Source organism: Protopterus annectens, chromosome 1.part0 (assembly GCF_019279795.1).
Source record: "Protopterus annectens isolate FY-2018-M chromosome 1.part0, PAN1.0, whole genome shotgun sequence".
Taxonomy (NCBI): Eukaryota; Metazoa; Chordata; order Ceratodontiformes; family Protopteridae; genus Protopterus; species Protopterus annectens.
In genome coordinates, this window is record NC_056725.1 from 1,901,618,316 (window position 1) to 1,901,636,482 (window position 18,167).

Here is an 18,167-nt window from a genome sequence, read left to right on the forward strand (position 1 = left end):
CTGGTGGTCCAATCCAAGTGGGACCAACACCACCAGAGCCTCTCCTTCTCTGTTGCCACCGGTTCCACAACACTCAGCTGATGCTTTATCCCCAGGGCTATTTTGACCTAGGTTCAGTAATCTGTATTTGCTTACATTGAATCTCACCCATCACTTTTTGCTCACTTGTACAGCTTTCCCAAATCTTTCCATAGACTCGTCACTGCCATCTTCTACTGCAGCTGTCTTTGTGTCATCAGCTAACGCTTTGATCCTGTTCTCTAATTCTTCTGATATGTCCCAGACAAAGACAGTGATGAGTACTGGATTCTGTTTCCCTGTCTTATCACATTCCACTGCTGTCTGCATCTTCGTCTTTACCTTGGCTTCCATCCCTTGTTCTGTGCTTATGGCTATATATCCCACTTTCTGTCTTCACTCTTTCCTGCCTTGTCAATTTACTATCATCTACAGCTCCTGTATATCCCATGAAGTTCCTCGTTCTCCTGCACACTCCAGATCCTTGACCATTCCAAAGCTTTCTGAACCAAACAGATCCCCATATCCTGCGTATGTCATGCATTACTCCCTCACTTATTATTCATCCTATACTGCTCCTTTAATGCCATCCCAATCACAGCTCCTTCATCCCTTTTTGATTTTAATATTATTTTATTTATAAAGTTAGAGTTTTTAAGCTTTTTACTAGGTCTTTCTACCTCATATGTTATCCCTGACCTGTTAAAGTAAATGCTAGTAAAGTGACAAGTAAATGGATAATTAGGAACAACAAACAATTATCATTTAAGTTACTTTATCCAGGCATAATAAGAAAATATCCACCAGCGGTAAATTCAGAGGCCTTAAGAAACAATCAAGTCATATATAATGCAGTTCAGATACTAGACAGACATTAAGGAAAAGCTTTATACCAGAGGTTAAAAAATGAAATAAAATAAACTGACAGAAGTGTGTGTGTGTGTGTGTGTGTGTGTGTGTGTGTGTGTGTGCGTGCGTGTGTACATGTACATTTATATATAGACAACTCATCTATTACTTTTTACTCTTTTTACCTTAAATAGTCACTTTAAAAGTTAAGGAATAAAACAAAAAATACTAGGTCTAGTTTAATTCAAAAAGATAATAAGCCTAAATAATATGCTTTATAATAAATATCTTTCCGAATGTTACATACTAATTATAAACGAGAAAATACATCTGCTAATTGCTAATTGTGCAAATTTAAATCATTGAACAATGAACTATCCTGTAAGACAATTACAGTTCAACAGCTATAAACAGCTGTAACTGAACTCACTTAGCAATCTGAAAACCAATAAGCTCTTAATATGCTATTGATAATTAAAACGATACATGCAAAATGTTTGTGCCTTTCGGCTTTTCCTGGTTAGGGGTTGCTACAGCGGAACTCCGGTCCGCTAATGATTGGCAGTAGATTTTTACGTGCTGGCTTGCTGGGCCTAACGCACAACCTTCAACGAAGGAACACACATTTACGCACATCACCACACAGAAGACCCTCTAACTGAGAATCGAACGGGCAACGTCTAACTGTGAGGTGACAACGCTACCGCAGCACCACCACCGCAGTGTAATAAAACAATACATGCAAAATAATATGCCATAAACATATTTTTTAAATGCTACATGCCACTTAAGCCAGCAAAAATATACAAACTCTATAGCTGTAAATTTCTCTGCAAACAGTTGACTTGCAAGACAGTAGAATATGTGCTGTGTGCCAACAGTTTTAAGCAGCTGTAAATTACCACCACACCAAAAGAAACTAGATTTTGAATCAAGTTTTTAATAGTAAACGTAGCTTCATAAAAATTTAAATAACAAAAATGTATTCAATTTGCTCAAAGCTGTTAGTCCATGCCTTAGAGAGCTTTCACTTCAAGCAATACACATTTAATTGTGCCATCTTTCTACAGTTAAAATAAACACATGAAAAGGGCTACTGAAGCTTTACTTTTGCTCTAGTTTAGGACATCATATAGCAGACCTGAACCATATTAAGTAGCCCTTCAGCTTTAAAATATGTAGCATAAGACAAATAGCAACACATACTACACACATATTTTTGCTGGCCACAACCCTTAAAAGTTGTAGTGGAAGCTAGAAGGTCATTCATTTTCTTTCTTTGCTTCTGGTGTGATATTTGCCACGTCCACACAAAGTTTTTTTCTGCTACAACTGAGATTCTAACATGTGCTAGTGCATAGCAACATTTTCTGCAACATGTTGATAGATATAATAAGAGGGCATCAAACCTATAGTTAAGATATTCTTGCATCTATTTGCCAGGTAACTTGCAGGACAACACCTCAATACAGCTTTGTGGCAGTCTGTTTGTGTCCTCTCAAACAGCTGCATGGTCTGCTTTTGCTGACATAGATAAAAAGGGTTTGAGCAAACAGGAGATGTGAATGGCTACAAAAGCAAATAGCTGCACTTCTCATGTGCATAGTACACAAGACCTTACAAAAGACATGGCTTTTATTATCTCCCCACAGCTGACTGTCAGCTTGTCTTTCTTGCTCACTAGGTCTACCAGATCCCTCTCATCCTCCCCCAGGATCTACCCCGTCTACGGGCTGGGAGCAGTGAGCAAGTTAATGACTCTAGCACAGCATCATATTGCTGCCAGGATGTATGCCGCATATCCCCCCCCCCCCTTTAGTAGGCTTCGAACACTGACCTTCAGAGGTGCATACCCAGTTCCACACATGCCCGACCTACTGACTAAGCAGCTTAGTGCTTAAGCAGTACAGAACCCACCAGGCCTGAATGCATGGCTAGGCTGCCGCCCTTCCAGGATGGGTGAGTCAACATTGGCCACTCACTCCCATCCTTTTCTGCAGCCCCTTCAGCGCCCATGCCGCTAATCGAACATGGGTCATCTGGAGCACAGTAAGGACTTCATCCCTTTGTGCTACAGGCTGCCAGGAGATACTTATTTTTCAGCAGTGAGGCAGAGAGTACTAGTCTCTTCAGTTAAGCACTAAAGGCATATTTGGAAATTCTAGGCAGCGATGCTAATCTGGCTGAAAGAACAATGCACTTTCATCTTCAGTGATGAATGCTTTGCTTAGCAACTATTGAGATACATAGTAAATGCAACCACAGCCTGCAAAGAAGGAGGCTGCCAGTATGAATTAACTTATTTGTACTGTGGGGAGAGCAGTGAAAGACAACTGAAGTGATTCAAGGTTTAAATGGGTACTTCTGACATTTCTTATTGCTTTATACTGGCTTTGGCTAAGATCACTCTCATTTTGGCTGCTTTCCTTCACTAAAACCAGTCACTGTTTCTCTGGTCTATAACATTTATGAACCAAGATACAACAAAACAAAATAAAGGTACACCAGCAGTTTCTTTCCAAGGTGTGGTCTAAAAGTATATGAAATTTAGGAACAACCCACTGTACTAACTCAGAGAAAGCAGAGAAGTTCACTGTTTCCCTTCTTGCACCATGAGGGATGAGTTTAGGTTGTTCTGTTTAGGTATTTATGAACCCTGAAACAAAAATTGGTCAAAGCCTATAAATAAGGAATGCTTGTCTGGAAATGTTAGTATGAGGAGCAGTCTGCATTTTATTTTACAGTGGTTCAACTTGATATTCTAAAAAAATCAAACTGCACTTAGTAGGCAGACTTTCTGAGAAATGGATGCCTTACAGATAAATTGGGTAGCTGAGGAAGGGCCCAGATGAAAGAGATACAACAGAGGTACTAGGCTGTAATCTCCCAAATCCCCACACATGGAACCCACCTCCATGATCTCTGCATACACATATACTGCCTCCAAAGATGTACAAACTTTCAGAAAGTATATTCAGAGATTGAGGTTGCTTATTCAACTCTGTTTACACTTGAATGCACAAATAAATGTTTAGGTGTGAGCAGTACTTGATGTCTGTGATAGGCAAACAGTGCAAATTAGGAGTAAGTGAAAACTGTGATTCTTACATAAAGCAGATAAAGAGGTAAAGGCAACAAGGCTGTTTTTTCCAAAACAAGTCATAGTAATTATAGGAGTAAGTGACATACCTGGATAGTATGTATACATGAGTACCTAGATGGTAGAAGACAGTGAAAGTAGCAAAGAGGCATAAATATGTACAATATTTAAAAAAGGAACCCAAACCATATTTAGGCATGTTAAATAAATGGTAAAAATTGGAACAATGATAGTAAAAGCCTGAATGAAAATATGGGAAGTTGTTATAAGTGTACCTAGAAAATGTGACAACTGAGAGAAAATACAAAATGGCAGCAATGCTGTGGCACTAGATCCTAAGGGGAAAAAAACTAATCTAAGCAGTACTGAATTTAGGAATAATTATATCCAGTGACCAAAAAAAAAAAAAGATAAAGTGCTAAAACTCTCAAAGGAGTCAAAATATTACTAAGAGGCAAAACAAGACAGAGAGAATGTGAGACAGAATGACAGCAATAGAAGAAAGAAGAGAGAATAATTCTGAGAAGCCAAAAGAAGAAAGGAATTAGTGATGTTATTAAACAGGCTGTTGATATGGCCTCATTTGATATAGCCAATAGGCAAACTCCTTAAAGAATCAGTTCCCAGAATGTTTTTGCAATGTGTTGTCTCTATTACAAAATCACAACTGTGAGAGCTTTGTTTCATCCTTAATGGGTGTTTTTCCTTTTCCTTGCTATTTCTATGACCTTGGAGTTAGGGATGTGTTGTGGTCAACGTCTGCAATATGGTGTATGGTGGTGATGGTGTGCAGGTGGTTTTGATCATCTGCAAAAAGTAATGTTTTACTGATTTTGCCCAAAGTTCAGCAGGTGTTCATAACAAAAAAATGCCTTGGGTGGTATCCTTGTTTGACATCTAACTTGGTTTACTCAGAGCTGACAGATATATGGTATATCACAAAGAAACTTTTTTTTAACAGATAGAGTAGTAAATGCATAACACAGGTTCACAGAAGATATTGATAATTAAATTTAATGTCAACAGTTCAAGAATGCAGTAGCTAGACATAGGTAATTTCTAACAAAAAGAAAACAAAGCCAGAAAACAGGTCAGAGCAGCAACCCTATAAAGTAAGCAAAAATATTGGTTTCACAAAGATACAGTCCCTACCTACCATCAAAGGTGTCAACATATAGAGCCATGCTAGCTCTCTCTCTGTTTGTTGTCCATTCCAACAGAGATGGGGGATAAGTCCGACATGATTCAGGATCAGACTGGGATTTTTGCATTGCCTGTATCAGTCTATGCTGACAAACTGATTTGTATCCATTGTGGGCATGATCAGAAACAAACCTGTTTTAAATGAAAAGATAAATACATTACATGGTTTATGCAACAAGCCTTAGAGTTTCCAGTAAAATTCCCTTGCCCACCTTAGTAATTCATGCTAACCATAAACCTGCCCTTGCCTCTTACCCTAACTGTGCCACCTTACCGTAAAAAAAGCCTTCTCATAACACTAGTACTAAACATGACAGCTCAGATATACCCTTCAAACACACACATACATAGACCCACATAACACACACTCAAACACAACTCACTGTATCTCCATATCTGACCATAACCCTAACCCTCACACACTTCAATACACATTTAATCTATCCCCTTACCTAACTCTTATCATAACACTAAAACACACACGCACACACAAACTCTCAGTCCTACCACAAAGACATTTACTTTAACTGACAGACTGGAAATCACCCAACCCACCATCTGCAAAAAGGGCTTTCATAAAAAACACACTACAGTTCACTTAGTCACAAACAAGTGCCAACCAAGTGAACTGTAATGATATATATTTATCTCTCTCTCTCTCTCTCTCTCTATATATATATATATATATATATATATATGTATTATATTTATAAATCAATACTTAGATCTAATATATATATATATATATATATATATATATATATATATATATATATATATATATATATATATATATATGACACAAGCCTTTTCAAGAGAAATGATCCTCATAAAATTACTAACAAAAAAAAAAAGAGAGAGAGAGAGAGGGAATATTGCATCTATTAGTTTACTTAACTCAAGGTAAGTTTTTTTCATACTTTATGTTCTTTAGTATTAGGACTTGATCAGACAAATAACATTGAATTTCACAATTGCCTGCCTTTCAGATAAGATGTTAAACCGCAGCACCATCTACCTGAGTCAATGGTAGCTTAAGTGGATGTAAAAGATCCCATGGCATTTATCAAAAAGAGTAGAGGTGCTTTATTAACATTTACATTTATTTTATATCATATAAAAATTAAATAAATTATTTACACACTCATTTTTTTGTATTCATGCTTAAAATTATTTACAAGTGATCAACACAAAAGGACTTAACTAAACAGTTTTGTTTTTTCATTATTTTTTCTTTTATATTTACCTTCTCTCCCCTGCCCTTCTTCCATAACCATCTTCTTATTTCGGCTAATTTTTTGTTATATAACAAATCCTTACATCTTTTTCCCACAGCACCCATAGTTTCACAAACAGCACTTTATTCTATTTATCAATATCATAGTTATTTACTTTTTCAAACTTCCCATATAATATATTCATCTAAACCCTTACCATCTATATTCATTTTTAAACTTTTCCCAAAATTCTTTATTCTTTTTGCAATCCAGAAAACAATCCCTGGGATTCATTAACATCAATACTAAATGTACATGAAGTGTACACTGTCAACAAACAACACAAGCATAAGTCACACCATCTTCTACCTACCTAATTTTAGTTTTCCTACTGATTTTCTTGCAGCCTTAAATACTGAAGAGGATTCATAAAGGGTACCACAAAATGTATACTAGGTGTGCACTTACTGCAATCTTTTCTGATTAACTGGAAAGCACAAAAAATGTGGTAGAGATGTTCTTGAATACAGATCATGTACATTTAGTGTAGGCATTAATGGCCCTGGCCAGTTGTTTCTTCTTCACTACAGTCAAAATATTTTCTTACTTACATCACCTTATATTTTATATTCCCTTTCACCAGTAACTTGTCTACTAAAATTCTTCATAAAAAATCATCTGCTTCATAAAAATGTTCAAACCTTTTTCTTCTACCTTTTATTGTCTTTTTTCTTTTTGTCTTAATTCCTGCCATAGGTACACTATTTGTTTTTCTAAAATCATGTCATACCGTTCTTTTCTTTTCCATCAACGTCATTTACTTTAAACTCCCATAATTTCATTTTTGCCATATTCTTTTCATTACATTCTTTCTGTTTTTTTTTATTTTCTGTGTTTTTTTCTTCCCCTACATTTTTTATATTTTTCAAATAATATCTTACTGATCATTTCATATTGCCTTTCTTTTATCTCTCTCATTACCCAAAATAAACACATAGATGCTAAGTACGCCACTGGATATTTTTAATTCAAACCACATTCTTTTTTTTATTATAAATTTATCATGCCACCATATATGTCATCTTCCATTATATCTTCCTTCATCCATTCACTTAATAGTAAAGAAAAACATTTTCTTCCTCTTTTATAGTTTCATTACAATACTCATAAAGTACACCATCTAATCCTGGCTTTGATTCATTCTTACCTTCTTTTATCATCTTCTCTATTTCTTCTATTGTTATATAATTTTCTAAAATAATCCTTATTTTTCCAGCATATTTTTTCACTTTCCAGTTCTTGTCCATAATTTCCTCTTTTACATATATTTTCTCTACAAAACTTTCTACCACCTCCAAATCTTCTTTGTATTTTATATTTCGTTTGCCATCTAAGATAGCATCCCTATTTCCTTCTGTCATTTTCACTTATTTTACTAAATAAGAGGAAACCTCTTCTTTCGTTCCTTTCAGAAATCAATATTTGCCTATGTAATTGTAACATAATTTTTACTTTTTCTCTATTCTTTTCATACATCTGGTTTTTGATTTCTTTTATTTTGTCACTTCATTTTTCTACTTCTTTCTCATAATTCCATAAGATTTCTTTATATTTCATCTTATTTCTTTTTTATTCTTCTTTTCACTTTTAAATATATTTTTATACTTCTGGTTTATCCACCACTGTGTCCAATTATTATAAAATTGCCTCTTTGTCATATGATCTTTCCATAATATCTCTTTCTGTCTTATCATTTCATCCTCCATTTTAAATTCTGCAGTTAACCTCTTTAATCCCTTTTCCCTAAGTATAAAAAGGCAGTGAACTAGTACCAAAGGATATGTTTTACTCCACACTTAAAAGATTGACGAGAAAACAAAAAAAAGATAAGCGCTTCCATTCAGTATTACCAAACATCATCAGATCATCAGATAATCAGATTTTATCCGTCTTTCCTCCTTTATTATTTCATTGCTTTCCCCTATTCTAGCCCATACTGTTCTATGATCTGAAACTTTATCATCTGTACCCCCTTGTTATTTCTTTCATGTCTTTAGAATAAATTATATAATCAAGTTCAGTCTTAAAAATTCCCCTTTTATATGTCCATTTTCTATTCTTCCCTACTTTTAAATCTCTACATTTTATTAAATCCCTTAACATCTTAATAGCCTGTATTAGTTTCCCCTTTTTCCCCTCAGGTTACAGTTAAAAACTCCTAACACCACTATTGGCATATTTAGTAAAAATTTTTTTACTTCTTCAAACACCTGTTTTCTTGCTGTTGTATTAGTATATGTATACATCACTATTAATCTTATACATTTTTGCATCATTCTCATATCAATCACTACCCTTCCTCGTACTGCTATTGTTACATCTAAAATTCTTATTTCTTTATTTTTTATTAGAATTTCTATTCCAGAATACGTCTCATTTCCTACTGACCAAGCAGTTTGCCCCCCCATGTTTTCTGCATTCTTTCCTTTTTTGTTTCATCTAGCATCTAGTAAACAAAAAACATCCATCCCTATATCATCCTTTACCTTTCTTTGTAAGTGTTTTACTTCCAGATGTTATTTTTTTTTCTTTCTCCTAAGTCTCTCACCAACTGATTTTTTCACTATCCTGTTCTTGTTTTTCTCATGTCTCCATTTCTAAAATTGCAAATCTGTTCTCTTCCTGTGTTTTAATAACCTCACTTTGAAGTGTTATTTTTTTCTCTAGGTACCTCTTCTTTGTTTAACTTTTTATCAGTATCCTTCTCTCCATAACACTTTCTCTTTTAACATCTGTAATAATATTTTCTTGTTTGTCTTTTTTCTAAGCTTTCCTCTTCATTTAATCTTGCTTCTTTTAATATGGAACAATCAAACCAGAAGCGTCAAAATTCTTTACATTTTCTATAAAAAAAGCTTACATTTTTTTTGCTGTACATCCCCTCACCCACATTAACCATGTTGTTGCTTGTTACAGTTGAGTATTAAATATTAAATGACATTCATCCCCAGAGAAATAGCATACATTGGGTTAAGCCAAGTACCTAGCAAATCCTCTCTTGCCATTCACAATTATTGTATTTGAAATATGTTCAATATCCCATCCTTAACATCCATTGTTACCCACATATCCCAACCCACAATCCATACATTTCTATTATCACAATGATTTTTAATTTCATATACCTTACTACATAGTAAAATAAAACAGTTTTTAACTCATTCTCAACCATAACTGAAGTCCTACACTGCACATTTATTTTCTGTTTTAGTTATAGTCCCAAGCTCTGAAATACATTTTCTTTCCATGGTTCTATTTCATTTCTCTTTTCAGTCTCAGTCATAAATTTTTCCTGTGAGTTAAAGTTTTCAAATGTCTCTTCACAAACATTTTCCTCTTCCAAATAAATTCATTCTCTTACATCTTTAATGTTAAATCCTAGTGGCAAAATAATACTATCCTTAATGTCATACCTGTTCAAACTGCCATCACTTTTTCTTTTTATTCTTACTACCAGTTGTCTTCTCTGTGGCTGCAGAGAAACTGCAACTTTTTATTTCCTCTTAGTTCCTTTCTTCCTTGCCTTGCAGCATATTCTTGTTTTTTTTTCTTTCTTGTAACAGAAACCCTGTTGCAGAGGTAAACCCAGAAAACTGACTACTCCACAAGCCAAGAATATGTCCATTGTTTTCTCTTCACTACCAGTTGTTTGTGTTCCCAATCTCTCATTTTCTTCTTCCTGTAACACTGTCTCCACCATGTCACTCCATCTAGCTTCTTCTTCTTCCTTTGGCTCTTCCTGGTTCATCATATGTGTCAGTAATTGTGTATTCAGTCTGCCATTTTCCAATTATTTTATCTCCTTCTCCTTCCTTCAGTAAGTCTTCTCCTGCTGCTGCTCCTCTCTACAACACTGTTCTACTCTTCTCCATCATGAGATTCTTGGAACTGCTATGGCCACCCTCCAGTGCCATCTAGCAGTTCCAGAGAGTGCTTCACTTCCTCTGCTCAAAAAAGTAGGAGAATTTCCCTGGTGTACTGGCCAAATTTCCCACAGATCCATACATATAGCACCTTGGAGCTTCCCTGAAAATAGGCCATCAACCTTGTGGGACTAACAAGTCTAAGAAAGGTTAAATAAATAAGCAAACTAAAATACTTTATATAAAATGATGATATCACATGACATTTACTCTCCATTCATATGATCCTTTTAAAGAAGATTACTCATAAAATACTGCAAAACACATCTTATTTTACAAACATCAATTTCACACTAAAAGATTATCTCCCTAAAAATTTACTGTCTTTTAAAAAAATCATAACATCTAAAAATACACTTGTTCTTCTACTTAGGTTCATACTTCTACGCTCCAGTTTAATACTAACAACTTAATTTACCTCAGGTGACAAATATGCCCTCTTATGAATTTGCCATTGCATTTCTTTTTTGTTTAAGATATTATCATTACCCCTACTCTAATTTCCAAGAGCTTGGCACTATCCAAAACAAACAAACAAAAAAAAAAACTTTTTGCATTGATCATTTTACTTAAGTGCCTAAATAGAACATTATAACAATCCTGTGTTTTAATAACATAAAATTGCTCCCTAATTCCAATCAATAATTTCCTCATAGATATAGCAATATAAAATGCCATGCACCTTGGCATCTTGCCACATAAATAACATTAACAGACTTGCAGTCATAATGTTTAGCTATACCAAAAGAGCATCCTGTACCTTCTTCCAAATACTTGAGACCATCTGCTATAAATTTCCAGAACTATCCTCCTTGATAGGTTCATTGATAGACTTGTTCTATTCACTTTATAACATATTTTCATAATTCCTTTTCATAAGTAAACCTTGTGACTGGTTTTCCATTTAAAATTTCCTTTCATTAGTCATTAACTTACTAATCTGTTGACAATCTAATGACTGAAACAGGACCATTTTGCAAATATCAAAATGTTTTGCTTTACTGATTCTTTCTTGCTGCCCAGTCTATGTTATACTTCCTTAATCATTTTTTTAATTAATAATATATATATATATATATATATATATATATATATATATATATATATGTGTGTGTGTGTGTGTGTGTGTGTGTGTGTGTGTGTGTGTGTGTGTGCGTGTATTTACTTTCAGTTTGGTTATTAAGAATCATTTGTATCAAGTCAGTAACAAGACTAAACTTTTTCTATGACAATATTTGTTTAATTTTTAAGGCAGCTGTCTACACACATATTAAGAAATTGTAATGTTTTGCATTGCAGATTTTCATGGTACATAATTCCATGGTATATCATATTACTTTATATAATTAAAGTTTTCTATAACATTTTTGGAATCTATTAAATAATTCTAAGAGGAGAATAATTAACACAAAGTAAAACACTAGGTATTAGCACTTGTGGGCAGTGATGCAGGAATATAAAATATTGCAGTTTTGTATACTTTAGACAAAACCCTGCCTGCCAAAAAAAAAAAAAAACTGGTATAGTGCATGAACAGGAACTATTCCATAAAATAAGTGCAGTTTTATTTACACTGAATAATTTCCCAGGACACACAAGTGAGCACATTTTCACAGTTCAGGTTTTAAAAATCTCATAGAAACTCACAGTTCAAAGTCCAGCACACAGACAAATCACCACAGTTCACTCTCTCTCTTTCTCTGTATTTCCCAATAATCTTCTTTTCTTGTTCTGGTAACTACTTAGGCATCCTTCCGGTAATCCACAGTTTATCTGGTCACACTCAACATCCTAGCGCTTCTTCTGTTGGTCGACAATCCTCTTCTATTTGAAAGGTAAACATCTCTGCCTCTGTCTCTGTATGGCCTTCCCTTTTATAAGAAGAGTGCGTGGCCTTCTGCACTTGGAGCAGGTGTGGATTTTCCTTCTAGTCTGCCCAAAATTCTTTCTTACATTTTAATCGTGTGCAAATGCAATTATCATTTAGCCTCTCAAGCACTTTCATGAAGTGACAGGAGTTTGAAACCTCTATACTGCCCACAGTTATGACAGTTCCTTTTGTTCTTGTACACTGGCACTAGAATGTTTATTCACCAGTAATCCGTGATACAGATTTCTCTCTGTACTGCTATGAGTACCCTCAGGAGCCATTTTCCCCCTAAGATCCTTAACATCTTGATCATAATCTGTTGTGGCTTCATGTGAACCTGTAGCTTTCTATGACTGTATGTTCCATAGTGCACTTTATACTGATTCTCTAGGGAGGAGTCTTCTTACCTTTTGTTTTCAACGTAGGTTGTGAATGGGGCAGAACAGCTTCTGTATGATTTTCTTCATTCAGAAGCTTCTTGAATTACTCCATCTCACTTTAATATTCCATATATAAGCTATTCTATAACATGCAGGCAATGCATATATACACAAGCATGTATAGCAGCTGTAGATGCCACTCATTGCTATCATAAATAGGATAGCCTTACTACCTCCAGGTGTTTTAATATGCCTTCCAAATGTAGATACTTTTCAGTCATTACTGGTAGATAAAGTCATAGCCAGTATTATAAACATGTCAAGTGGAGCCACATCATAGTTTGATACTTCAGTAACATCAGGAAGTTAAAAAGTCACATATTTGAGCAATGTCATATACAGAAGAATTCTATAAATCAGGAGCAGTCATTGGTGGATTGTTGGGTCAGATCCTGGTTTGAATTTTCTGCATCAAGTAATCTTGCAAGCAGCTGAGATGAAAACAGCCCCGTGTTACACAGATGTCTTCCTCTTGTTCTTAACAACTATTTATCTTTGGCTTCAGCTATGTAGGATATTGGGTTATCAGCTTGTTTAATGGTGACTGCTTTCTGCTGCCAGATCATGGCTTCTACTGCACTAAAGTATAGACGGTACTCTGGCCGATTTGTCATGGCAGGATTCCTTCTTCAGTTGAGCTGTTTGAAAAGATGGGGTCACTTTTATTACTTGCTCTGATTGCAGCAAGACTGACAAAGCAGATAATTTTGTTTTCTTTTTCTTTTCCATAAACAACTGAGAAGCTAATACTATAGTTGGTTGCACTGATATATTTATATTCAAGCAAAGCTAAATAACAGTTTTATTCTTGAGCTAAAAACATTTTTTTAATTATTTTTGACAGAATGGAAACTTATGGGTTCTATTTTCTTTACAAATGCTATTTTGAGATACTGCTATTCATCAACAGCTCCATTTATTTTTCTCTTCTTTTATGACGTGCAGGATTCCTGAGTATTTCCTCAGACTCCACTTGTTTCACTCCATTTAAGTTCCAGGTCTTCTGCTAGTCTTTATTGACCTTTCAACTTTCTCTGACTACTCCTTGGAGCTGACTTTAGCCACCATTAGTTTATGCTTTGGACTGGCCATTTCACAAGGGATGACATTGCAATCTTTTATTTTATCCCAGTGCAAAAAGGCTAATAATTTTGCAGCAGAATAATCGTCCACCCATGGGATAAAACTGTCTTCAACAAACTGGGAGGTTTGATGTTCTACACCTATCACTGGAAGCATAGCTGGCTCGACCAGTGCTCTGTTCCAGTACCATGAACTAGTGCCCCACCGTCTCAACTCTTCAACTGAAGAGCAAGAATAAAAAGGACTTCTGCACTCTGCCTCCAATCCTCCTTCCTCTCATTTTGGTAAAAAAAAAAAAATAAATAAAAAATCTTTATTTCTTTTAAACTGTATTAAACTGATTGCTACAAATGTAGCAAACCATTTGCTACAGTTTATACCCTGCATTGAGTCCTATGGCACTCAGGGGTTAGTTTAAAAAATGGGACAAATCTTTTCTCTTTTAAATTGTAGTAAACTGCTTACTGCAAGCAGTTGCTTACAGTTTTTACTCCTCAAGGAGCACTATAGCACTCAGGTTTCAGTTAAAAAAAATACCTTTAAATTGTAGGAAACTGCTTGTTACAATGTAACAAGCAGTTGCTACAGTTTAGAACACACACTGAACACTAGAGTGCTCAGATTTGGCCACAAATGCAAAACTAGCTTTTAAAAGCCAGAATGCATTAAAGCATTATATTATATTATATGCACTATAGCACTCAGGTTTCAGTTAAAAAAAATACCTTTAAATTGTAGGAAACTGCTTGTTACAATGTAGCAAGCAGTTGCTACAGTTTAGAACACACACTGAACACTAGAGTGCTCAGATTTGGCCACAAATGCAACACTAGCTTTTAAAAGCCAGAATGCATTAAAGCACAATCGGCTGATCGTGCCTCCGAACACACTGAGCTTGGAGCTGTTGCCCCCTTCACCTTGCCCTAGCTATGCCAATAGGTCACTACAAAATAAATAAATAAATAAATTGAAAAGTAGCATTTAATGACATTGTCTATTGCTAATGACTATACTGTTGTCACCCAGCTTGGTGACTTTCCAGTATAACAGCATTTCCAGTAGTGCAGCTTTGCCCTTAAATTATTTAGACAATACTGATTTATTTGATTTAAACTTTATTTTGCATATTTGAAAATATCTTACAGTTTTATTAAGACTAAGGATTACTTACAAGCTGTGCGGCACAGTTAATAAACATGCAATCCTGACAGAACAGTCTTTGTACGAACACTTCCACTGAATTTAATGATCCCCTTAAATATCAGAAAAAAATGTTTTATAGGCTATTTGATTTTCTCCACCAAAATTGTGGTGTGAACAAATAAAACAGAATTGTTTAGAGTTTCCTAACAGAGGCAGTTCACTATGCATACTCTGGCAGTCACTTACTAACTGACAAATGGAAACCCCTAAGAGCACATTGCACTTTCAATAGGAAAGGCTTACTTTTACTGACTGCAGTGAACATCAGTAGTTAGCAAAAAAAAAACATAAAACAAACAGATTACAATTAGAAACCTTGTTTTTAAAATATCCTGTTTCCAAAACTGTTTCATAGGAGAGGTACTTGCAGTGGTTTGGTCGGAATAGACACTTATTAATTCTGCAGTATTCTTTAAATGCTACGTAAAATTACCTTCATGTTGAATGCATTGTCATACACCTAAAATCTTAAATAATTTAAAAAATGTATTGTAAGACTCTCACTTAAGAAGGTATTTGTCCAGCTTTGGAGATGGTGCAAATCCACTCAGACAGGAGGCCAGTAAGAACCAGCCACGCTCTGCATTGTTGACATTGGTGCTCTTCCACACCTGATTGGCTATTTGAGCAAGAATCTCATCTCTGAGGCCAACATTAGACAGACCTTTCTGAATGATGTAGTTCCCAAATAAATTTTCCTGAGCCCCATTGAGGTGGGGGTCACCCATAAACCTTAGCACCTAAAAACAAGTGAATAAAGAAATGGAAAGAAACATTATCAATGACATGTTAGCAGATGTCAGATAAGGTGATCTCTCTTCTGTAAACAGAATGAAGCATCTCAGTTCAACATACACTCATTCATTCCTTCTCTGAGTACCTGCTTAATCCATTTTAGGGATAGTGGGCTGAAGTCTGCCCTGGTACTCGGTAGTCACAAGGTAAAGAAATTAATACTGGATGGTGTGCCTTCTTAAAGCATGGCACAAATATACTCACAGAGTCACTCCATGTACATCTACAGGCAGTTTAAAGGCTTGTCAGTTCACTTTATGGCACACCTTTGGATGTGGGAGGAAACTGAAGGACCTAGCAAAAATACATGAAAATGCACTGGGAACAAACACACTGCATCTAGAGGATATCACAACTTGAGAACTAAAGCAAAGTGCCAAACACTAACTAGTTACTAACTGACTAAGTGATGCTAAGAAATCTCCACATTGATCCCTGTGAACTTTGATGGAGAGCTAATTAATTGTGGGACAGAACCCAGACCGTGGGTGTGCCAGACAGGCCTCAGAGAGGTTGAATGTACCCCATGGTGTGCTACAGGGTCCATGCCTGGACCTTTGCTTTTTCATATATACTCCTTTGATTGCCAAATCAAAAAACACAACTCTGGTCAGCCAAGTTTGTCAATGATTGTAAACTGAGTACTATACTTGAAGCCCCTTCTGATATGCAGAAGTTGCAAACTGAACATACACATGTTAATAATTAGTGGACTGACAATGGGCTAAAACTAAATGCTAAAAAATTCATTATTGTTCCATTTGGCAAATAAACCCTCGCCAAGCTTACAGTATACAAAACAGCTCACTCAAAAAAAAAAAAAAAAAAAAAAGTTGTGAGAAACCTTAGAACATAGGTAGATAACTCCCTTTCCTTTGACAATCATGTTGCGACAGTGGTCAGAAAATCTTTGTATTGGGCACAGTTATCACAAAATATTTTCCTGTTCATCAGAGGAAGCCATGACCCTTATATTCTGCACTGATCAGACCCATCATAGAATACAAAGTCTCCTTTGGGATGTATCTTACTAAACATATCAAGCAGTTAAACTCCAAACATTACTGACAAGAAAATATACCCCGGGATTCAATAATGCCTACACTAAGTGTACACTAAGTGTACACCATTCTGAGTGAACAGACAATACAGGCATAACTCACACCTTTTTCCTCCTAATTTTAATTTTCTTACTGATTTTCTTGCAGCTTTAAATATTAACAAGGATTCATGAAAGTTACCACAAAGTGTAGAAGTTTAGTGGCAAGCATGATGTTGTTTGCAGAGTCAGTTTACAAAACAAGAAGTTAGCTGTGTGTGTGTGTCTGTGTGTGTGTGTGTGTGTGTGTGTGTGTGTGTGTGTGTGTGTGTGTGTGTATATATATATATATATATATATATATATATATATATATAGATATATATATATATATGTATATATATATATATATATATATATATATATGTGTGTGTGTATATATATATATATATATATATATATATATATATATATATATATATATATATATATATATATATATATATATATATATATATATATATATATCTATGTTGTATGAAGTTGTTGCATTGTGGTTTATATTTTGTTAGTTTTGTAGTAGTCAGTAACGGGCTTGAATACACATTTTAAGCCTTTATACTGTAAAGAATTATTAGAGTAAGTCTAAGGGGTACTGGTTCTACAATATACTTTGGAACTATTGGCTTATTTTGCCTTCTAAGAGGATATTTCTTAGTCAGAAAAATACTCATATGAATTAATCTCAAAATGATTCAGATAGAAAGACACCTGCAAATGTATAACTACCTGTTAGGGACTACTATGTTAAATAACTGATAATAAGTAATGTGGAAATTAATATATAATTAATATAATCTATGTATGTGTTAACTGTGATAGATTATTAAGATTTCTTGTCTTACTGTAGATAGGTGGCAACTAGACAGCTGCTAAGAAAAAACATTTCTGGCACCTGCTGCAGGAAATGGATGCAAATATATGTTTGCAAGAAAACACGTATCTTGGGTTCCCAGTTAGAGTCCAGATATATTTATGAAAGGGTTTCCATTAAATAAGTATGCCTTAGTCATAGCTAAATCATATTCTGCCAATTTACATGTCAATTTACACACCATGTCAGAATAAAGTTATTTTTTGCACAAACTTTTGCAACTTCGCTAAATTTAATGATCATTTCATAGTTTTGTGAGGCATAGCTTTCAACTTCTTTGCTCAAGAATCAGGGGCAAAACCAAAGATAATGGGGAGACAAAGATCCAAAATCAGGGACAGTTTTTAATGTCGCTCTTGAAAGTTAATGGTGCAAAAGGTTTTCCATCAAAATTCATTTTGTAAACAATAAGAGGAATGAAACTAATGTCTGA

General features: G+C 34.9%; 1 protein-coding gene across 1 annotated transcript in view; it reads right to left on the reverse strand.

Annotated features, from left to right (window-relative positions):
- The window catches only part of MYO15A (myosin XVA), a 1,299,796-nt gene that overhangs the window by 821,655 nt on the left and 459,974 nt on the right, over positions 1 to 18,167 (reverse strand). Inside the window, exons 27-28 of the mRNA XM_044070057.1 lie at positions 15,471 to 15,706; positions 5,124 to 5,302 (exon numbers count right to left, since the gene is read on the reverse strand). Coding sequence (XP_043925992.1) covers positions 5,124 to 5,302; positions 15,471 to 15,706 — 415 coding nt within the window. The remainder of the gene's footprint in view (positions 1 to 5,123; positions 5,303 to 15,470; positions 15,707 to 18,167) is intronic.